This window comes from Propithecus coquereli, unplaced genomic scaffold (genome assembly GCF_000956105.1).
Source record: "Propithecus coquereli isolate 6110/MARCELLA unplaced genomic scaffold, Pcoq_1.0 Scaffold444, whole genome shotgun sequence".
NCBI lineage: Eukaryota > Metazoa > Chordata > Mammalia > Primates > Indriidae > Propithecus > Propithecus coquereli.
In genome coordinates this window covers 785,302-808,512 of record NW_012150219.1, presented here as the reverse complement: position 1 = coordinate 808,512, position 23,211 = coordinate 785,302, and the positions used below count along the sequence as shown (strand labels likewise).

Sequence of the window (23,211 nt, the reverse complement as noted above, 5' to 3'; positions counted from 1 at the left end):
CATATAACAAAAAGTATTTAAGGAAACCTAAATCTTCCTTCTCCTCTCATTCCTCCCAGTTTTCTTTCCCAGAAGTAACTACTTAAACCCTTGGGAATGTCTTTATGCCTCTGAGCTCTTGTAGGTGCCCTTTTCCATCCCTTGGCTTCAAGAGTCTGTCTCCATTTCTGTCCTGCCTATTTTCCTTTCTTAGCCCAGGCAGAAGGGGAGGAGGAGGAAGAAGGAGAGGAGGAGGGCTCGCTGATAGAGATCGCAGAGGAGGCCGACTTGATTCAAGCAGACCGGGTGATTGAGGAGGAAGAGGTGGTGAGGCCGAGGCGTCGGAAGAAGGAAGAGAATGGGGCAGACCAGGAGTTGGCTAAAATGCTTCTGGCCTTGAGGCTAGACCACTATGGCCCCGGGACAGAAGCTGGACAGGAGCAAGCTGCAGGAGAGTGGAAGGTAAACTCACTTCTTTGGGGCCCCTGAAAGCCCCAACAGAATGGGAAACTAGAGTTCAGTTATTACTGCCAGGTGGTTGTGGGTTAGACTCTGTTGAAAGAGGCCCGAGAGTGTTCTGACCACTTCAGGTTTCCCCCTCTTCTAATACAGTATATTCACTTCCTTCTCACAATTAGCTAATATACCCATACTACAACCTACCCCTCAGTATAAAAATGGGTCTGATTCCCCAGGGTATAAAAATTACAGCTCTTCATGAAGTGGAAGATTGGAAAATTCCACTAAAGTGGAATTCTTAGAAATTCCACTAGCGGGCTTTTTCCCTTGTGAAATCCTTACCTGGGCCCCCTCCTCCCCTGCAACCTTCCCCAGCGCCCCGCCCCGCAGCTGCCGCCCTCATAAATCACCTGTAGCAATTAATGTACCAGGCTGTAAAGTAGCTTAGGACCCTGCCTCACTAAAGTTAACCCTGTTGTAACCGTGCCCCTCCCCCTTAAACAGAGTGTATAAAAGACTGCAATGCTCTTTGTCTGGTGCTCAGAATTTGGGGAGACCAAATTCCCTTCTGGGCCAATTGCCGGCCAGCGTGAAGTATAAAACATGTTTTGCCAAAATCTCTGAATATATCTCTCGGTCTATTCCCAATCAGCCCTGCCGTAACATTCAGAGGGGCCTTGGCAAGAAATGTCAACTTACAAAGACAGGAAGCAGGTAGCCAACTGCTTCTCTAGAACGTTTAGAAGAATTTAACACATATGAGTCGGGTCAAATACTTAACCAAACACTTTATGATCTCAGAGCTTTGTGCCTTCAGGGGTGTTATTTTTTCTACTTCGATTAAGTCTGTGAACGTACGTTAAGATTTTAGAGGATTAAAGTAAAACAATGAAGGAGACCCTCCAGGCTAGATGGAATACTCATCCTTCATTCACCCTGGAATTTGACACTAAACCATGCCATGTATTACTATGACGATAGAGGACTAGGTACTCAAAATAACAATTTGTAAACCTCATTGACAATTAGCAGCTTTCAAGGGCAACTTTGGTTACAGTTTTCGCCCGAATGCTGGCTTTCACCTGATCTAGTTCAGTTCAGCATCACTACATGTGGTGGGCAGAGCCATCATCTCAATCCCTGGAAGCATGAACCGGACATCTCTCTGCCATGTGGCATCAGGAGGAGTGGGTTTATTTGGTTTTGAAGCGGGGGAAAGTCTCTAATGTGGTGAAATCTGTCTCATATACCAATCTTTCTAAAAGTTCGTGGCCTCAGACTCAGTGACAGAGCCAGGAGAGAGCGTTTCTCATAAATAGTGCCTTTCACTCTGGCACTGTTAAAGGTCCTGTGTTGATACAATGGCATTAGGACCACTTTAGCAGGCCCTGTGGCAAGTCCTGTGCTCAGTACCAGTTGTTAGACACTGGTAGTACAGCATTCAACAGGAGAGACCCACCCCCACTACTTTCATGACACATACATTTTAGGAATGAGAAACAGACTATGGTCAAAAGATGTCTAATGATAACTAGTGCCAGCACTATTGTGCTTTCCATGCATTTACTTCTTCAGTAAAGCCAACAATCCTATGAAGAGGTACTGTTATTATTCCCGTTTATAGAAGGGGATGCTGAGGGACATAGAGGTTAAGTAACTTGCTCTACATCCCACAACCTAAAGAGGTAGGGTGTGGCTCTGAACCCAGGCAAACTGGCTCCAGAGCCCTTGTTTAACCACTGCAACGGAATAGCTGTTGGGACAGTGAGACACTTGAAGTTCATCAGGCATGGCAGCCTCTTTTCTTATGTGCTGCGGCCCCCACCTTGGGCATAGAACTAGGCCTGCCTCTGCTCAGATGGCTCCTTGCCTGGTATTGATGTCTACAGATCCAGCGCAAACAGAAAAAGAAAATGAAGAATAAAGTAAAGGATGAGCTTCGTAAACTGAACGCCATGACCAAGGCCGAGGCTGATGAGATCCAGGACATCTGGCAGCTGGACCTCAATTCTCGCTGGCAGCTTTATAGGTACTGTGCCCCATGCCCAGCCAGCCCAGCCCAGCCCCTGTAATTTCCCCAGGAGCTGCTTTTCTGCTCCCAGAACACCCCCCTCCCCCCCACCCTCGACACTTGTAGTAATGTTAACTAGTTGAGCACCACCACTGAGCTGAGTGCCAGGGATGCAGCCGTGGCTAGAAAAGACACTTGCTTTACCTTCATGAAGCTTAAGAGTCATCCAAGGAGACAAATTAATCACATAATTCCACAAATAAAAAGTTACAAATGGGCATAAACACTAAGAAAGAAAAGAACAGAGAGTACTAAGAATATTACATGGGCTCTAAGCTAGTCTGGTATCCAGGAAAGTAGCCTTGGAGGCAACATCTGAAGGATGAGCAGGTATTATCAAGGTCAATGGAAAGGGGGAGCAGATGGGGGTCAAGGGGACCACATAGCTAAAGGCCAAGATGGGGGGGAGCCTGGCTGTCTGAGAAACTGAAGGAAGGCAGCCAGCTCAGCTGTGGTGCAGAGAGAGGTGGCCAGTGAGGTTGGAGGAGAGGGGGGCAGGGGCTGGACTGGGCAGGGCCTCACATGGCTGAGGTGAGGAGCATGGATTTTATCTGAAGAGCAGCAGAAAGCCATTGGAAGATTTTGCAGCAGAGTAGTGACACTATCTATTTTACTTGTGAAATGTACTCTGTGGAGAATTAGGCAAGGGGAGGGGACTCAGGCAGGGATGGTACAGGAAAAAGTTAATGAGAAATTCTTCGTGAAGCTTTTGAAGTCTTATTCTTTTCCTAATAGTTAACCTTTGTTCCTTATCCCAGCCCCTTCCGTAGCTCCTGACCACTTTGCACATCTTTTTGTTGGGCATTTTGGACTTTGGAGTCTCTGTCCATCTGGGTCTCTCCCTTCTCCTTCCCCACTGTCGCTGTGGCCTGTAAGCTCCTAAGGGGTTCAGGGTTCACTTCATACACCGGGCACACTGAAGGGGGTTCCTCCACCTTCTCAAAGAGCACATGGCTTCCTTTCCCTGGTTCTTCCCATTCTCCAGGCTGTGGCTACAGATGTACCAGGCCGATACCCGCCGGAAAATCCTCAACTATGAACACCAGTACCGCACATCAGCAGAGAGACTGGCTGAGCTGAGACTCCAGGAAGACCTCTACATCCTTAAAGATGCCCAGGTTGTAGGAATGACAACCACAGGTAAGAGAGTGTGGGGAAATTTACCTGTTCCAACCAAGTTCACTTTGGTGCCAAGATTCTGATAGATTATCTAGGGCAGTAAAGAGAAGCTTCTTTAGTAGGTTAGAGGAAAATACCATGAAAAGCTATTGTAAGTAACCCATATTTTGGGAACTCTTGGCGAAATTCACCCACTTGGCTTTTCTGAGTTTGAAACCCCAACAGTGACCCACGTGAGTATGATGCTCTGGAGACCACCCAGCACGCGTTCTCTCACTTGATGGCCACCACAGCTCTGGATGAATATGAGGCCTCAGTTGTCACTGACCCAGGTTCAGGAAAGGTTCAAAAGGGGACTCCTAGAGGACCAGTGACCCTGTGGGTGCTGTGCCTCAGCTCAGAGGAGACTCCGTCTTCTTTCCTCACTTGAGGTGCTGCCAAATACCGTCAGATCTTACAGAAGGTGGAGCCTCGGATTGTCATAGTGGAAGAAGCTGCCGAAGTCCTTGAGGCCCACACTATCGCCACGTTGAGCAAAGCTTGCCAGCACCTCATTCTGATTGGGGACCACCAGCAGGTAAATTAGGAGCCCTGGGAAGAGGGGCTGGCTTTAGGGGGTGGGATCAGAAAGGAAGACCCTAGCCTCTCTGCTTCAGTCCTCAAGCTTGTTAGTGGCTTTTTATGATTCCTTTCCCTCGACTCCCACGTTCAATCTAAGAATAGGTGCTGTTAGATTTGGAGTGTATTTTAGAGGTAGCATCATCTATTTCTCCCATTCCTTCTGCTATTTTCCTAGTCACTGTAGCCTCTTAAGTGGACTGTTACAACAGCATGCGCCCCGGGCTCCCTGCTTCCATTTTCGCTGCCCCCTAATCCATTCTCCATAAAGGAGCCAAAGTGAATTTTAAAAAAAAAAGGTAGATCAGATCATGTCACTTCCCAGCTTAAAACTCTCCAGTGGTTTCCCATTGCACTTAATATAAAAATCAAGCTTCTTAAAGTGGCCTGCAAAGGCTGATGTGATCAGATTTCAGCCTGTTTCTCTGACTCCATCTCATTTGTTCATGGTGTTTCTACGCCCTCAGGGCTGGCTCGTCCAGTGACTGAATAACTGGCAACTTCCTCCATGCTGGCGTCTACTCAGATGTCACTGTTCAGAGAGGCCTAGCTAAAAAACAAAACCCAACTTTAGACACTCTCTCACATCCCCCTTAGTTCTATTAATCCTTAACTCTTGTCACTACTAATCCTTAAGCCGTCAGCACCTAGAATAGTACTTGGCACTTAGGAGGCACTCAGAAACCATTTGCTGGATGGATGGACGGATGGATGGATGGACGGATGGATGGTTAAAATACGTTTTCAGTGGAGAATTCTCAGCCATGTTTCTCCTCTTAGCTGCGGCCCAGTGCCAACGTGTATGATCTGGCCAAGAACTTCAACCTTGAGGTGTCCCTTTTTGAACGGCTAGTGAAAGTGAACATTCCCTTTGTCCGGCTGAATTACCAGGTGAGAAGCTGGGCCTCTGTTATTTCCAAATGCCCAGGAAAAGGCTCCTAGGAACCTGTCAACTGCCAGCAAGAGAGTTGTCATAAAAAATAAAACTGATTTAGTCATGAAGTGACTCTGTCAAACTTACTGTTTTCTGTTTTAAAATACCATAGTATTTTGTTGAGTTTTTGTTGAAGCTATTTATATTATGCTCTTTCTCCCAATTATTCTTTTCAAATTGACTGCCCTAGATTTTCTACCAGCAACGTAGTCTTTAGAGAAATTGTCCATTTGTCCTCTGCCCATGTTTCTACTGACATACATGTGTTGTTTCAGCACCGCATGCGCCCTGAAATTGCCCGCCTTTTGACCCCCCACATTTACCAGGATCTGGAGAATCATCCTTCAGTTCTTAAGTATGAGAAGATTAAGGTGAGTCTGTCTTACCTGATCTTTCTTTGACAGTGTCAGCAACCTAGAAGGCTGTATTTTCCTCAAGATGAAAAAAGGCTTTCGGAAGGGAATAGAGCCAGCTTTTTAAAAAGCTGGTTATTAGGAAGAGGAGTGGTATAGAGATTGAGAATACAGGCTGGGCGCGGTGGCTCACACCTGTAATCCCAGCACTCTGGGAGGCCGAGGCAGGTGGATCGCTCAAGGTCAGGAGTTCAAGACCAGCCTGAGCAAGAGCGAGACCCCGTCTCTACTAAAAATAGAAAGAAATGATCTGGACAACTAAAAATATATATAGAGAGAGAAAAAATTAGCCGGGCATGGTGGCGCATGCCTGTAGTCCCAGCTACTCGGGAGGCTGAGGCAGAAGGATTGCTTGAGCCCAGGAGTTTGAGGTTGCTGTGAGCTAGGCTGACGCCACGGCACTCACTCTAGCCTGGGCAACAAAGCGAGACTGTGTCTCAGAACAAAAAAAAAAAGAGAATACAGACCTGGGTTTCTGAATCCCAGCTCTGCCACTTAGTAGCTGTGTAACCTTTAGCAAGTTATATAAGAATTCTGAGTATCAAGATCTTCTGAACCACGAGAATAATGGCCCCTGCCTCACACCATGACTCGTTGAGGAGGTAATGGTTGTAAAGCAGTCAGCACAGTGCTCACTGCTCAATGAGTTAGCTGCTCTGCCATCGACTTCATTGTCATAGCAGCTGCTTGTTCCCTTGGTTATAATGTTTGGATTGTGGGTGGCTTTTTTAAATATTAATATTATTAACAAGTATCTTAAAAACTAAAACAGATATAAATTCTTTATCCATTTCATAATTTGCCATGGCCTCAAAATAAAGCACGTCGTGACTAACTTCAGAATTAAAGGTAGTGATGCGGAGGGTACAAAAACCTTCCGAGCTCTCTCTGGAGCAGGGGCCAATGCACGTGAAGGAAGGAAGAAAAACAAGTGCAATGGGTGAACCTTCTAACATGCCAGTTCTTTTCCTTTTCAGGGGGTGTCTTCCAACCTTTTCTTTGTAGAACACAACTTTGCTGAACAGGAAATCCAAGAAGGCAAAAGCCATCAGAACCAACACGAGGCTCGCTTTGTGGTAGAGCTATGCAAATATTTCCTGTGCCAGGAATACCTGCCTTCCCAGATCACCATCCTCACCACCTATACTGGGCAGCTCTTCTGCCTGCGCAAACTCATGCCTGCCAAGACATTTGCTGGCGTAAAGGTCCACGTCGTGGATAAATACCAAGGGGAAGAGAATGACATCATCCTCCTCTCACTAGTGCGGAGCAACCAGGAAGGCAAGGTGGGTTTTCTCCAGATATCCAACCGCATCTGCGTGGCCTTGTCCCGAGCCAAGAAGGGGATGTACTGCATCGGGAACATGCAGATGCTGGCCAAGGTGCCCTTGTGGAGCAAGATCATCCATACACTTAGAGAGAATAATCAAATAGGCCACACGCTCCGGCTCTGCTGCCAGAACCACCCCGATACCCACACCTTAGTATCCAAAGCTTCTGATTTCCAAAAAGTGCCTGAAGGAGGCTGCAGCCTGCCTTGTGAGTTCCGGCTGGGTTGTGGGCACGTCTGTACCCGTGCCTGCCACCCTTATGACTCTTCACACAAGGAGTTCCAGTGCATGAAACCATGCCAAAAGGTCATCTGCCAGGAGAGGCACCGGTGCCCCCTTGTTTGCTTCCAGGAGTGTCAGCCTTGTCAGGTGAAGGTGCCCAAAACCATTCCTCAGTGTGGCCATAAACAAATGGTCCCTTGTTCCATGCCTGCATCAGATTTCTGCTGCCAAGAGCCTTGCCCCAAGGTTCTGAGATGTGGGCACAAATGCAGCCACCCATGTGGTGAGGATTGTGTGCGGTTGTGTTCAAGAATGGTCACCGTGAAACTCAAGTGTGGGCATAGCCAACAGGTGAAATGTGGTAACGTGGAGGACCTAGCATATGGTTTGCCAGTCAAGTGCACTACCAAATGTGGCGCCATCTTGGACTGCGGGCATCCTTGCCCAGGTTCCTGCAACAGCTGCTTCGAAGGGCGCTTCCATGAGCGCTGTCAACAACCCTGTAAGCGCCTGCTCATCTGCTCACACAAGTGCCAGGAGCCATGTATTGGCGAGTGCCCGCCCTGCCAGCGGACCTGTCAGAACCGCTGCGTCCACAGCCAATGCAAGAAGAAGTGTGGGGAGCTGTGCAGCCCCTGTGTGGAACCCTGTGTCTGGCGCTGCCAGCACTACCAGTGCACCAAACTCTGCTTTGAGCCCTGCAACCGACCCCCATGCTATGTGCCTTGTACTAAGCTGCTGGCTTGTGGCCACCCCTGCATTGGTCTTTGTGGGGAGCCATGCCCCAAGAAATGCCGTGTCTGCCACGTGGAAGAGGTCACCCAAATCTTCTTTGGCTCTGAGGATGAACCTGATGCCCGCTTTGTGCAGCTGGAAGACTGCAGCCACATCTTTGAGGTGCAAGCCCTAGACCACTACATGAATGAGCAGGGTGACGAAATTGCCATCAAGTTGAAAGTCTGCCCTATCTGCCAGGTGCCTATCCGCAAAAACCTGAGGTATGGAACCAACATAAAACAGCGGCTGGAAGAGATTGAAATCATCAAGGAAAAGATCCAGGGCTCAGCGGGGGAAATCACAACCAGCCAGGAACAGCTTAAGGCCCTGCTGGAGAGGAAGAGTCTCCTCCACCAGCTGCTTCCTGAAGACTTCCTAATGCTAAAGGAGAAGCTGGCCCAGAAAAATCTGTCAGTGAAGGACCTGGGCCTGGTTGAGAATTATATCAGCTTTTATGATCACCTGGCCAACCTGTTGGAGTCCCTGAAAAAGGTGCATGTCTTAGAACAAGAAAAAGTGAGGACTCGACTAGACCAGGTCCACGCATGGCTGGCCAAGAAGCGCTTGAGCTTCAGCAGCCAGGAACTGAGTGACCTCCAAAGTGAAATCCAGAGACTCACATACCTGGTGAACCTCCTGACACGCTGCAAGATGGCACAGGGGAAGGTGACAGGTAGGCTAGCAGCAGAGATCCTTAGTATCCGGCATATCCTTGAGAAAACGTGTAAGTTCACCCAAGAGGATGAACAGCTTGTGCAGAAAAAGATGGAAGCTCTGAAAGCCACCCTTCCCTGCTCTGGCCTGGGCATCTCAGAGGAAGAGCGAGTGCAGATCGTCAAGGCCATGGGTTATCCTCGTGGTCATTGGTTCAAGTGTCCCAATGGCCATATCTATGTGATTAGCGATTGCGGGGGAGCCATGGAGAGGGGAACGTGTCCAGACTGTAAGGAGGTGATTGGCGGCTCACATCATACTCTGGAAAGAAGCAACCAGCTTGCTTCTGAGATGGATGGAGCCCAGCATGCTGCCTGGTCTGATACGGCCAACAACCTGATGAACTTTGAGGAGATCCGGAGGATGATGTAGGAAGATGCTGCACACTGCTGCCTTTTGCCCCGGCCACCATATGGCTGGGCTCGGCTCCCTTATGAAGGAACCGAAGTTTGTTTTTTATTATTATCCTTTAGTATTAGCATCTATTTAAGGATCCACTTTTAGGGCTTGCCCACATGTTTCTAGATTTACCCCTGCGCTAGAGTAAGCACTTTACCTCCAGAACTGAGAGCAAAGTTAACAGATCTCACCTTTTTCTCTTCTGCAAGTTAGTGGACAGACTCCCTGAAACATGTTTGGGGTTTCCACCTGGGGCCACCTAGTGCTATCTCTGGGTGCTTACTTAGTCAGATATTCTACGGTGTCCCCCAGGCACAGAGTGTAAGCTTGGTGAAGCTGATTGATTCTAATCGCCAGGCCTTAACTTGCAGGCTAACTCTCATTCTAACAGCGGCCCAGAGGAGTTGTTCATGAACTGCTTATCCCTTCAAGGAGCACAAAAATCCCTCCTGCCCTCCTCAGGCACCCTCCCTCCAGGAGGCATGTAATAAGACAAAGACTTTACCAACTCGCCCTGACCCAGTTACATACTCACTGAGAGGGGAAAGTGGGTCTGCCCACATCTGGGAGCTTATGCAGCAGGCCCAGGCTAACTAAGGAGTGACCCCTGTACCCTTTCCTGTGACTTGCACTTTGGGATGGTGGAGGTTTCTTTACCCGCCATAGGAGAGGTTCCGATAGTAGTGCTGGTCCCCCTGGGCCCTGAATGGAGTTGAACTCGCATTCAGTACCAGCAGCACCTATCCCAAGTGTGATCCTCCATCCCAACACCCTCGCGCGGCTTTCGCCTGGGCAGGTTTAGCATGCCAGCAGCTTCTGCAGGCCCCAGACCCAAGCCAGAAGCCAGCTCCAGGCCTGCGCCTGCGTACGCGTTTCCTCGGTCCAGTGTTCCTTAGAACAGACACTTTAGGTATCTCAGGTCCTTTCTAATGTTGGCAAGAAAAAAGTCCCTTTCCTATGTATGCCATTTTTCCTTTTTTGTCTTTACTATGCACTTTAGCCTATAAAGCCGATTAATAAAAATGATGATTGAGAAAATCATGATCCATGTCTGTCCTCAACTTTTAGAAGCTCCGGCAGCTGAAGACAACAAGGATGGGGACAGAGCAGGTGCTTCCTATGATGACACCATTCTGTTTTTGTGGCATGGCTTTTTTATTTATTTAGCTGGTGAGCCCATTTCTACCTGTGGTAAAAAAATTTTTTTCGACTTGTACAAAAAGGTATAAATGACGTCTCCTTCCCCAGAGACAACCCTGTTAGCTTCATGAGTCCTCCCAGACATAATCTACACATATGCAATGTATATCCCTTAAAAAAAATACACAGGCTGGGTACAGTGGCTCATGCTGGTAATTCTGGCACTTTGGGAGGCCAAGGAAGGAAGATCACTCGAGCCCGGGAGTTTGATCACCTGAGCAACATAGCCAGACCCTGTATCTACAAAATATAAAAAAATCAGCTGGCTGTGGTGGCGTGCACCTGTAGTCCCAGCTACTCAGGAGGCTGAGGCAGGAGTATCCCGAGCCTGAGTTTGAGGTTGTAGCGAGCTATGATCATGCCACTGCACTCTAGCCTGGGCAACAGGGTGAGACCCTGTTTTAAAAAAAAAGTACACAGTTCTGCATTTGGTTTTTTTAGCCTAATGGCCTGCTGTCTATAAAGTGCATAAAGACATTAAGTCTGAACTGCACTCTATCGTGCAGTTGTGCCATTATTTTCTGAATTGGACCCTCTGTTGGTGACTGTTAGATGCAGCCTGAATGAATAGCTTTGTTTTGTTTTTTTAATTGCAGAATATTACAGGGGTACAAACGTTTAGTTTACATATATTGCCTTTGCACTGCCCAAGTCAGAGCTACAAGTGTGCCCATCCCCCAGACAGTGCGCAACGTACCCATTAGGTGTGAATTTACCCATCCCCTCCTACCCACTCCCACCTGCCCGACACCCGATGAATGTTACTTCCTTATGTGCGCTTAGGTGTTGATCAATTACTACCAATTTGATGGTGAGTACATGTTGAATGAATAGCGTTGAACACACTGTTTAGTGTCTAGGGTATGTGCTACTGGGTAACTATTATAATTTCTAAGCTGCAGGGGTGGAGTCCATGTACACCCTGAAATTATATGTAACATGAACTGCAGTTTTCCCAAGGCATGTCCCATAGCTTTCATCTAATTATCAAAGGGGCCTGTGAATCAGAAAAGGATGAGAACCACCATTCTACAGAGTAAAAGCAGGTTTTTACAGCAAGGAGCTAATTTGTGGCGTCAGGGCTCCTGTCCCTCTGAGCGTCCACTTCTCCGGCAGCACTTCCACAGCGTAACAGTGAGAGTCAGGGCGTAGGTTCAAGTAGATGGTGGTTTCAAAAACCTGAACTCCTAGTGGTGCAACTCTGGAAAGTTAGTCTTTCCCAAGCCTCTCTCTCTGTATTGGAAAGATGGGGATAACACTACCTGCCACAAAGGAGTACAGTGAGTTGAATGAGACATCGCTCAGCACACAGAATGTCTGGCACACAGTGGGTGATCAGTAAATGATAGCTCTCAGTTCTGCAACATCAACAGAGGAGAACTTTTTGTTTTTGTTCTTTAAGAGATGGGGGTCTCACTATGTTGCCCAGGCTGGAAGAGAACTTCTAACGAGAATTTCCTCATTCCACACCCAGCCTCTCTACAAGCATAAAGATTATGCATTCCAACTGTATGTGGCAGTGCCAAGCTAGCAGACTGGGGGAAGACCTTGTCATTGAGGAAGAGACGGTAAGAAGATATAGAATTAGATTGTTTTTTTCCTCCCCCCCAAAAAATACAGCTTCCATTTGGTATATTATATGAAAGCTAATCAGCAAGAAGGGAGCCTTCCTTGGCTGATGGACAGAGATGCTTAGGAAATAGCTACGTACCACCACCACTCCCAACTTTTTTTTTAATGCACAAATAACAGCCTTAAAAAATTTTTTTTTTACAAACGGAGAAAAGATAGACCAAGCCAAAATGACTTCCCACAGGGAAGGGATTTAAGGGCGGCCCCACGAACTTCTTCAGGCATCCTTGGCTACTTCCTCCTCTTGTATCTATTAAGAAAATCAGCAGAGTTAAGACCAGAAAGAGGAAAGAGAAGCTCCTTTTCCATGAAAGTTTCTTCTAATCCCAGTCACAACCTCTGGCCCTCCAAAACTGCCAACATCACCTGGATTTAGATTTAAAGTTTCCTCCTCGTCTCTGGTGGGGCAAGCCCAACTGCTTCCTTTCCTCAAAGGAAGGGCTGTGGGAGAGAAGATGAGACGCTGAAATGAGCAAGCTCTTGGACAAATGAGTGATGTCTCACCCCAACCCACCCAGCTCCCACACAAAGCAGCAGCGTCACTGAGATGCAGCATTTTTGGGGCCTAAGTCCTAAGCCTTTATGTGTTTCTGCCTGATAACATGAGTTGCTGGAAGTCGGGGCTCAGCTTTAAAACAAGATTGTAAGAGGCCTTTCTCCTGCGTATAATAAGATCACTTGGGAGTATGAGTCTGTCCCCGCCCTTGGGGTGGCAGAGGTGGGGCAGGACAACACATGCCCAAGAGCAAGCCAGGATTCTTTGGGGTCCACAGGACTGACCCTGAGATGTAAGACTTATCGCTCCCCTGAGAGAATATTCCACTTCTAAACCCAAAAATGTGCTATTTCACCTCCAAGGCAGGAATAGTAGTACCTTAACAGCTCTCTCCTGTTCTCACCATCGGCATGTGAGAACTGGGAGTGGGGAAGGAGAGAGACTTACAGCTTCCATCAGAAATCAAGAGTTCCATGATCATTTAAAATCCTACCCAGCTCGATACTGTTTCAGGGCCTTCTTGCTCGTGTTGGTGAGTTCTTCATCAAATACAGATTTCTTCCCCTGCTTTTGCTTCTTGGCTGTACACAGAGAGTATGGGTTAAATATGATCCTCTTTGGTCTAAGCTCCTAAATCCCCTTAAGCTCAGGGTAATGATTCCATATTCAGTGATGTTCTGGTGTCCAAACACTGCACTTCATTCTACCTTCACTGGTTCCTCCAAGGAGCAGTTAGTAAGGACTTAGGCTCCAGAGTCAGAAAGGCCAGAGTTAAAATCCTAGCTCTCCCCACCAACCAACCACAGGGTCACCCCATCCCCTGGACCAATAAAGGGACAGCTATACACACTGGTACATACTAATTAAAAGATGTGGGCTACTGTCATCATCCCTCAAATTTTGTCCCTGACCATAAGCACAGGTTTCAGGGAAAACCTCCCTACCAGCTCCCCCAGGCCTCCCATCCGCCTACCAGGGCCTCTTGCTGGCTCCTCCTCGGGCATCGCTCGGGCCCGCTTGGCTCTGCGATTCCTCTTGGCCAGCCGCTCGGCAAACATCTGTGCCTTCAGGATTTCAAACTGGGACCTCTCCTCCGCCTGGTGGGAAGGGGGAGCTGTGAGTGTGGAACAGACCAGGCCACTCCGACCCCTCCCATGGGGTGAGCCCAACTCCAAGGGAGGTGCCGCTCACCGTCATCTCCCCCTTTTTCTTGGCGTCCTTCATAAACTTTTTCCTTTTCTTCTTTCCTCTTAAGGCCAGGTCAAACTCCTGCAGAGCCTTGGCAACTGGTATAAGAAGAAAGCAGACTTCAGGGGCAATTTTATATCGTTCTTAAAACTCACAATAAGAAGTGCACATATTTTAAATTGGTACATAACAGCTTAAAATGAAAAGCAATAATCACTTTCTCTTCCAAAGATTACCTCCATCTCACTAAATAACATGCTTTTTCAACTATTTCTCACTTAATCCATTTCAGACCTTCATTATCTATTGACCTCCTGTTATGAAAATTGAGGATTTCGGTCACTTATATTTACTACTACTCCACAACTTCCCATCATATAGTTATAACTCTATTTTTAACATAGACATATAACATATACACCCTTAGTTTTTTGTTCCATAGTTCCTGAAATTGGTGATACAACCTCTATTTAGGGTAACTGTATAATCTCTAACAAAATTAAAAATACATATACCCTCTAACCTACAACTCTACTTTTAGGAATTTAGCCTGCTAGCCAAATATACTTGCTTAATTATAAAAAGGCAAATGTACAAGGTTATTCATTACATCACTTGCTCATAATTGCAAACTGGATTTGTCCCTCAACAGAGGACTAGTTAATAAATTGTGATCTACCCACATGATGGAAGACCATGTAGACATTAAAAAAAAAAAAAAAAGAGCAGCCATATATGTGTCTATATAAAATGATCTCCAACCTACAAAATTAAGTGAAAAAGTAAATTGTAGAACAATACGAAGTCATTAATGTTTTGGTTTCTAGCATTGGACGGGGAATATATATTTAATATCTCTTGACCTTTTAAAAAAACTTTTTATTGTGGTAAAATATATATAATATAAAATTTGCCATTTTACCCATTCTTAAGTGTATAATTCAGTGGCACTAATTACATTCATAATATTGCACAACCACCACCACTGTTTCCAAAACTCACTGTTTTGGAGGCCGTTCACTGTCACCATCCCAAACAGAAGCTCTGCATAACTCCCCCGGCCCCTTCCCCCAGCCCTAGGCAATCTCCTCTACTCCTGTCTCTGTGCATTTGCCTATCCAGGGGCCTCACATAAGTGGAATCAGACAATATTTATCCTGTTGTATCTGGATTATCTCATTCAGCCTAATACTTTCACATCCTTGCAGCAAGTATCAGAACTTCCTTATGGCCGAATAACACCCCATTGTGTGTATGTGTGTGTGTGTGTGTGTGTGTGTGTGTGTGTGTGTACCACATTTTGTGTATGTATTCATCTGCTGATGGACATAGTTTGTTTCCACTTCTTGGCCATCATGAATAGTGCAAAGAACACTGGCATACATGTATCTGTCTGAGTCCCTGTTTATAGTTCTTTTTGGTATAGACCTAGGAGTGGAACTGCTGAGTACCACGGTAACTCTTACGTCTAGCTGTTTGAGGAACTCCCAGACTCACTTTTCTCCTTCTTCCTCTCCTCTCTGGTCTGGAACCAGCTCCTCTCAGGCCCTTGGTCTGCTGCCTCCTTCCCCTTCTCCAGGAGCCGCTTTGCTGTATTGATCTGGGGGACAAAAGGAGGCCTGCGGAAGCCTGTCCCTGCTAGGACAGGCACAGCAGCAGCAGGAAGCCACTGCCTACAGAAGCCTGGGGCTCTGGTGAGATGGAAACATACCTGAAGGGCAGGACCCACAGGGACACTGCAGTTTGCTTACTGCGCCGCAGTGAGGACGAGAGTCCCCTGGCAGCCTCACCTGGGCTTCTGACTGCTGCATCTCCTTTTCCTCCGCCTCCAGCTGCAGGACTGCATACACATCTTTCTCCATGTTCTCAATCTTGTCCCGGAATTTGAGGATGACATCTGGAGGGAAGAGAATAAAAAGAACTTTAAAATAAGGGTGACTGGCCAGGCGCGGTGGCTCACGCCTGTAATCCTAGCACTCTGGGAGGCCGAGGCAGGTGGATTGTTTGAACTCAGGAGTTTGAGGCTAGCCTGAGCAAGAGGGAGACCTTATCTCTACCAAAAAGAAAGGGGAAAAAAACCCCAGCCAGGCATTGCAGCACGTGCCTGAAGTCCCAGCTACCCAGGAGGCTGAGGCAGGAGGGTCACTTGAGCCCAGGAGTTGGAGGCTGCAGTGAACTGTGATAATGCCACTGCACTCTACCTAGGGCAACAGAGTGAGAGTCTGTCTCAAAAACAAACAAGGCAACTGAACACCCCTCCTCACAACCCCCCAGCCCTTCATATTAAAAAAAAAAAAAAGAAAACAAAAAAGAGAATAAAATAAGGGTGACTACTAATACTATGTAGCTGATGAAAATAATGTAGCTGTGTATTTACTGACATAGAAAATCCTGTTTAATGTGTGACTTCTGTGCTTCACAGACCCCCAGACTAAGAGTGGCCCCTGCCTACCTCTCTGACCTGTGTCCCCCTGCTCACAACTAAGGCCCCTGCCCTTCCTTCCCTTGTACTCACACACCGAGCTTGCTCCCACCTCACAGCCTCTGCCCCGCTGCCTCGGCTCAGCACGCCCTGCCCTGCTCTCACGGCCGCCTCACTCCCAGCGGCCGGGGTTAGCTCCAATGCTGGCTGCTCAGAGGCCTTTCCTCTGTCACTCCCAGTCACCTCCACAATCAGCTTATTTGCTGTCCCTTCCTCCCACCACGTCAGCCCTGCTTCGTTCCCCGCTGTGCCCAGCATCTAGAGCAGGACAGACAGCACCAGGCACGGAGCAGTACTCTATGACCGTTTGCAGAGTGAAGGAATGGAATGCGAATGAAGAGAGATCTATGTGTGGAACGAAGGTCTGAAAGGGTGTGCACCTAAATGTTAGTAGTGGTGAGCTCTCTGACATGCAATTACATGTTTGCTTATTTTATTGACTAATTTCCAACAATGACTATGTATTATTTTTATAACTTTAAAAAATAAGTTTAAAAGAGGATGTGCTTTATGTGACCCCGAAGATCAGAAGAAGAAAAAGAATGAAAGATACCTAAAAAGGATGAGAGGTGATCTCCCTACCCTCAGGCCCCAACCAATAGGAAGGGGAAGGAGTTAGTGGGAATTCTGCCCTAAGAAGAGATCTTGTCTTCCCAGTTTCCTACAGGAAAACACCTATGAGTGGGGCACTACATTTACGATTCCACCATTATTCCCTCTTACACACAGAAAGACGAGCCCAGAGTGGTGAGGCGAGACCTGCCCAGGGTCACTCAGCGAGGAAGGGGCAGAGCTGGGATTCAAACGTGGCTCCTGACTGCAAAGCGCCTGCTCGCGGCCCCTACACTCTGCCCGCGCCCCGCCCACCCGAACCGCCCTGCACTGTGGCGGCAGTGCCCACTCACCCTGGGGGAGTATCCGGGCCTTCACAGGGGCCTTGGCAGCCTTTACAATCTCCTTCAGCATCTTCCGCTCCTCTTCTCCCACCAGAGAGACGGAGCGGCCGGCCCTGCCGGCACGCGCTGTCCGCCCCACCCGGTGGACGTAATGCTTGATGGTATTGGGCATCGTGAAGTTGATTACCTGCAAGGTCAAAACCGAACCTCATCCCACCTGGCAGGGGAAGCGGGGAGCCATGAGGAAGCAAAAAGACTCCCACCACCAGTTCAAGGAAGACAGGGCCTGCTCACCGTTTTGACCCCCTCAATGTCAAGTCCACGGGCTGCCACATCTGTGGCCACGAGGATGTCAATCTGTTCGTCCTTAAATCGCCTAGAAATAGCCACAAACAGAGCTGTTTCTCCAGACACCCTACCCCAAGAATGCTCCACAGGAGCCGCAGCCAGCAGAGAACAGAGTAAGACGTGCTGTCCCTCCCAGCTTCCTCCGGGCCCCTCAACAGCTCCCACCCACCCTGGGGACAAGTGTCCTAGGGATGAGGGTCATCTCCCATGAGACTACGAAGTCAGAGTTCTAAATGCATCTGAGTGGTGACCTCACAGTGTAAGATAAAAAGATTTAAAGCAGGGATTACGCTGTGTCCCCTGCTATTGCTCTAAAATAACACTTGGGGTCCTGTGTTTTGTTTTGTTTAGAGACAGGGTCTGGCTCTGCTGCCTGGGCTAGAGCATAGTGGTGTCATCATAGCTCACTGTAGCCTCAAACTCCTGGGCTCAAGTGATCCTCCCACATCAGCCTCCTGAGTGGCTGGGACTACAGGTGTGCACCACCACACTCAGCTAATTTTTTTTTAAATTTTTTTAGAGATGGGGTCTTGGTATGTTGCCCAGGCTGGTCTGGAACTCCTGGCCCCAAGCGATTGTCCTGCCTCGGCCTCCCAAAGTGCTGGGATTACAGGTATGAGCCACGGCGCCCAGCCTCCAGGTCCTGTTTTTCCCACTATCTGCCCGACCCAAGAAAGGTGGGTGGGAGCCCCAGTCCCTGCCCCAAACGTTACCGAAGGGCCTCCAGCCGCTGCGTCTGTGACAAGTTGCCATGGAGCTCACCCACCTGCAGCCCCATGAGCCCCAGGAGGATGTGCATGCGGTGGGCCTGCTTCTTGGTCTGCGTGAACAGCATCACGTGGTCGGTGAAGGTTCTCGTCAACAGAGCTGGCAGGGAGAGAAGAGTGAGCTGGCAGGGAGAGAAGAGTGAGCCGGCAGCCAATTCTAGGCTCTTATTCAACAAGTACCCCCTCCTCAACCAACGTGCACTGCTGTGCCTGGCACTGGGGGAGTCGGGCACCGTCCCTGACCCGTGGAGCTCGCGTTTCAGGGCGAAGACAGAGAAGCCAATTCCTGAGGGTGATACATGTCAGGAGAGTGAAGGGAGGGTGGGGAAGGTGGCTTTAGAGCTGGCCCCTCCAGAGAGGTGACATTAGGTTGAATGACAAAGCAGATCATCCACAGCAAGACTGGGGGAGGGTTCCAGGCAGAGGAAAGAGCAAACGTAAAGGCCCGGAGGCGGGAACAAGCTTGGCGCGAGAAAGCGAAGGCAGACACGTGGCTGGAGCCAAGAGCAGCCTGCACAGCCGGGGATCCCAGGCAGGCGAGGGCCAGGCCCCGGAGGATCCCGCAGGGCTCATGAGGGATTTTAGCCTGAGAGCAACGGAAGCCACTGCAGGGTGTTCAAATAAGAACGTTAAGGAGAGCGAATGTTCTTTTGTGGGCAATCATCTTCGGTGGCCTGCAGTGTGGAGAGTCACAGAGGGCCACGCTGAGGCAGAGAGAGCCGGCCAGAGGCTGCGCGATAATCCAGGCGACACGCGGCAGCAGTCTGGGCTGCTGGGCCACAGCAGCAGCTAGCATGGGAGTCCGGCGGGACACGAGAGGACAGGCAAGGCAGTAAAGAAGAGGGAGGCTCAGGGAGGAAGGAGGCAGGAGGAGCAGCAGCGAGGCCCTGGCCGGGGGCACTGCACGCGGAACACGGGCAAAAACCAAGCGCGTCAGTGTGGACACCACCAGCCCACCCTGCCCGGTCCCACCCTGGGCTGCCACCTGCCACGATGGCTTCCCGGTCCCCTTCCCGATTAGGCCGGATCCGGACAAACTCCTGCCGCAGGAAGGGAGCCACGTCCGTGTTGCTGTTCACAAATATCCTGATGGGATTCTTCAAGGAGACAGAAGCCAGGTCTTTCACCTGCCAAGCACAAAGCTGGGTTTGCTCGGCTCTCGGCACAGAGGCGGGGAAGCAGAAAGCAGCAGCACTCACCCAGGGCAGCCCCCTGAAGCCCAAGCATGCCTGCCACCCGCCGCGGAGGAGCCTCTCAGCCCACCTCGTCCGTCATGGTGGCCGAGAAGAGCATGGTCTGGCGGTGGTGGGAACACATTCGGATGATCTCCTTCATCTGCTCCTCAAAGTACTCGTCCAGCATCCTGGAGGCAGGAGAGAAGGGACATGCCAGAAAGGGCTGGGGTGCTCTTCTGTCACGGTGAGGGACACCGAACCACACACAGGCTCTCAGCTGTCACTGGTTGCGCTTAGGACTCATCTATTTTCCTATTGTATTGTGATTGATTATTATTGTCACTTTATCCTTTCACCAAGATTCACCAAGAATCATCACTCTGCCACCTGAGTTTTGTCTCTTTTTTACAAGCCAGTCGCAGATGTCATGCCCCCTTAGTCCAAACATCTCAGCACACAACCCCTAAGGACAACGACCTTCTCCTACATAACAATGTCACCATCACATCCATACAAACATTTAAGTGTTTGAATAATATCTAAAGTACGGGCCACATTCAAATTTCGACTGTCCCAAAAGTGTCATTTTATAACTGTCTTTTGTTTTCCTCCAAGAACCAAAGTTCTCGCACTTGGCTGCCACAGCTCCTTAGCCTCCCTTCATCTAGAAAAGTTCCCTCACCCTTTTCACACACTGGATTTGTCTAATTGTTTCCTGGTCACTGACACAGAGACATCGTCGCGGGGAGAACACTCCTGGGCGTGGCTGTGCCCTTCGTGCCCACCCCATGAGGAGGCAGCGGTGGTCGGTTTGTCGCAGAACCGCGATGCGCATTTGCTCACTCGGATACGGCGGTGTCCGCCAGATCTCTCTGCTGCAGAGGGACCTTCTTCTCTTTGTAGATAATAATCTATGAGATTACTTTGATTCCGGCACTTCCCCCCAACCCCTGCAGGCTCCGGTCTAGGACCAGGTCTGGCACCAAGCTGTCCTGTCTCCTTAGTCTCCTTAATTTCAGCCCTGCCTCAGCCTCTCTTGTTCTTTCAAGACACTGACATCTTTTAAGGACAGTTTCCCCTTTAAATCTTGCCCTTTAAAATCTAAGTCAGATCATGTCTCCTTGGCTTCAAATGGTCCCCTTTACCTCCTTCAGGCCTCCGGAATGCTAAGTTTGTTCTGGGGGCACCAGCCAATCGGTGTCCAGCAAATACTCACTGAGCACCTGCTATATACTAGACACGGCCCCAGGCATGGGGGTACGGCAGCATCCCCTTCAGGAATACTGTGTCCCAGGGGAGAGGAGGAACACAACGCTACACGACCCCTTGGTGGCGATGCAGTAAGTGGGAGAGTCCCAGTAGCCCGAGGACGCGGGCAGGAGGGGAGGAGCAAGGCAGGACAGGAACGGACAGAGTGGGCGGCAAAGGCCCCTAACGAAGTGACAAGTGGAGCAAAAACATGAAGGAGGTAGAGGAGGCTGCTCCCCGAAGTGGGGTGTGCAGACGAGTTTTACCAACGGGTGTGCTAGGGTGTGAAAACCACGGGATGCTGGGAATTCTGCCCGAACAACTGGCAGGATGGAGCTGCCATTCCCTGAGCTGGGGAGAGGCGGAGGCTATTCGGGATCTGATGCTTGTTTAAGGACCTGCGGAGCCCTGAGGTGCTTCGATGTGAGTGAACCTCCCATGCTCTGCGGCTGTTTGTGACCGCCTTGCCCTGCCCCCACCCCCATCACCGGTCCAGTTCTTGAGGAGTCCATTCTGTTCAGTCATGAAGGAAAGAGGTGAGCAGACGGGACCGTACGGGATGCAGGAGGAGGGAGTGGGAGGGAGGGAGGAGGCGTGGAGTGTGGGAGAGGGCGTTCCCCACCCCCAGCCCCGTAGTCCCAGAGGCCGTCTGCAGAAGCCTCCTTGGCCTGTCCCCTGCATTACTCCCTGGACCCTAAACACCATGGAGTGGGTACTGTTCTTATCCCCCATTTACAAATGCCAAATAATTTGCTTTGATAATCTAAACAATGTTTCCAAATCTCAGGAGGTGGCAAAGCTGGCATTTGACCCACCTTACCTCTTAACCATCATATTACAGAAAGAGAGAGACACATACACAGGAAAGTGTGGGCTAAGGATGGACAGGGGCCCAAGTGTGAGCAGCGGAACTGGCATCACACACTAAAGGCGATGGCAGAACACCATGGAGAATAACTCAGGGCAGCAGGGCCACAGCCAGGACATGGGCCTTGGGATCCCAGAGTGCCCAGGGCCCCGCCATGTGCCACGTACCTGTCAGCCTCGTCCAGGATGAGCACCTCGATGCTGCTCAGGTGGAAGGAAGGGCAGTTGTGGAGGTGATCGATGAGCCGACCTGGGGTGGCGATGAGGATGTCCGGCGCTGCCCGAAGAGCTGCTTCTTGAGACTTCACGTCCAGGCCACCTGCAGAGGAGAGCCCCGCCAGGCGGCCAGGTCAGTCACTCACCAGCGTTAACCCAATACCTGCCACCTGCCAGGCCTCGTGCCAGATACAGAGGAAACAGCAGAGAACTGACAAAGGCCGCACCCTCATGGATATTCCAACACGATGGGAGAGTTAGCTTATAAAATTGCACTTGTGCTACGTGAGAAAATCAAAAACGATGGTGACACAAAACACTTCAGAATAGAATGATCAAACCATCTAAGCACTAAGAGAAGCAGCTTTGGAAACTGAAGTCTTTGTACACGGAGACAAAAATCACTTTTGATTCTCAATTGCACAGGGAGGGCAAACTCTGCCCAAAATAATATTTGATTCATTATTCACGCTAAGCAGAAATTATATCCTAAATTTATGCAATACTGAGAAAGGCTTTTTTCCCATAATTCTGAGGTGTCATTTTCAAGGTTGGTTAAGTCTCAGTCAAATCCTGCCCCCCACTATGTACCATGAAAACGTCATCTGGTTTTTAACTGGATCCAATCTACATAAAGGCCTTTCCCAGAGCCCGTCACCCGCAGATGGCAGAAAGCGTCCATCCTCTACCAGATCGTGGTCTCTCGGGAGGCCGGCAGCCCTCAGCCAGAAACTCACCCACAGCCAGGCAGGTGGTGATGCTGCAGAACTGGGCCAGCTGCCTGGTCACGGAGTGCACCTGGATGCCCAGCTCTCGGGTGGGGACCAGCACCAGCACGCGGGTCACGGGCGCCTGGCGGGGCTTGTAGATCAGACGCTCCAAGACGGGCAGGGAAAAAGCAGCAGTTTTACCTGGCGGGAGGGCAGCAAGGAAGCAACGAGAAGACGGTCAACCCCTTTCAGGGTTGGGCTGTCATTTGAGCACAGAAAACCTACAAGTCTGGACAGGGGGAAATGAAGCAACTTATTTTTCACAGAACTATTTTTATGCTCTTGAATTAGGCAGGCCGTGTAAAAATCTCTCAAAAATACAAAAAAGCATGAAAATAATAAAAATCACCCATAATCCAGCCAACTAGAAAGAAACATTATTAACATGCTATCTATATTACCGATCTTTTTTTTTACAGACAGAAATATAAAAAATAAATTTTAGTTTTGTATCTTCCCTTTTTCGAAAACTTAAGAATATGTATTTTTCCATTTCTTTAACAACTCCTCCCTTTTTTAAAATGGTTGTGTAGTATTCTAGTACATTACTATTTCCATTATAGAATTAACTGATCCCTATGGTTAGACGTTTCGGTTGTTTTTCACTAATACACAACGGAGTGATGAACACCCCTTTTATAAAATATTTACTCCTATGAAGGGCCAAACATGGTAGGGCCGGGAGGCCATGATCGCAGAGATACCCCGAGAGGATTAAATGAAGATGACCTTCACCAGACCCATTGAAACCTGTGACCCATTATTAGACTGAATCTCTTTTCATGCACTATTTGTTTTTAAAAAGAAATCCTTTAGTAAACTGAATAAGCTCTGTAGTCTAATTAACACTATTGTATCGATGCCAATTTCCTGATTTTGATAATGCCCTA

General features: G+C 48.9%; 2 protein-coding genes across 3 annotated transcripts in view; one reads left to right on the top strand and one right to left on the bottom strand.

Moving 5' to 3' along the window:
- The window catches only part of ZNFX1 (zinc finger, NFX1-type containing 1), a 25,611-nt gene extending 15,569 nt beyond the window's left edge, over window positions 1-10,042 (top strand). Inside the window, exons 8-14 of one of the 2 annotated variants that reach the window (XM_012654708.1) lie at window positions 194-441; window positions 2,328-2,467; window positions 3,495-3,649; window positions 4,060-4,205; window positions 5,027-5,137; window positions 5,456-5,551; window positions 6,571-10,042. In XM_012654708.1, coding sequence (XP_012510162.1) covers window positions 194-441; window positions 2,328-2,467; window positions 3,495-3,649; window positions 4,060-4,205; window positions 5,027-5,137; window positions 5,456-5,551; window positions 6,571-9,009 — 3,335 coding nt within the window. In that variant the 3' untranslated portion in view covers window positions 9,010-10,042. The remainder of the gene's footprint in view (window positions 1-193; window positions 442-2,327; window positions 2,468-3,494; window positions 3,650-4,059; window positions 4,206-5,026; window positions 5,138-5,455; window positions 5,552-6,570) is intronic. The other variant, XM_012654709.1, reaches the window with a different exon arrangement.
- Window positions 10,043-12,008: 1,966 nt separating this feature from the next.
- Window positions 12,009-23,211, bottom strand: part of DDX27 (DEAD (Asp-Glu-Ala-Asp) box polypeptide 27) — a 23,400-nt gene continuing 12,197 nt past the window's right edge. The window contains exons 8-21 of the mRNA XM_012654707.1: window positions 22,289-22,462; window positions 21,504-21,654; window positions 19,309-19,408; window positions 19,031-19,172; window positions 17,992-18,145; window positions 17,225-17,306; window positions 16,940-17,117; window positions 15,343-15,449; window positions 15,050-15,152; window positions 13,556-13,650; window positions 13,338-13,461; window positions 12,858-12,945; window positions 12,235-12,309; window positions 12,009-12,118 (exon numbers count right to left, since the gene is read on the bottom strand). Of these exons, the coding sequence (XP_012510161.1) occupies window positions 12,100-12,118; window positions 12,235-12,309; window positions 12,858-12,945; window positions 13,338-13,461; window positions 13,556-13,650; window positions 15,050-15,152; window positions 15,343-15,449; window positions 16,940-17,117; window positions 17,225-17,306; window positions 17,992-18,145; window positions 19,031-19,172; window positions 19,309-19,408; window positions 21,504-21,654; window positions 22,289-22,462 (1,592 nt within the window). The 3' untranslated portion in view covers window positions 12,009-12,099. The remainder of the gene's footprint in view (window positions 12,119-12,234; window positions 12,310-12,857; window positions 12,946-13,337; window positions 13,462-13,555; window positions 13,651-15,049; window positions 15,153-15,342; window positions 15,450-16,939; window positions 17,118-17,224; window positions 17,307-17,991; window positions 18,146-19,030; window positions 19,173-19,308; window positions 19,409-21,503; window positions 21,655-22,288; window positions 22,463-23,211) is intronic.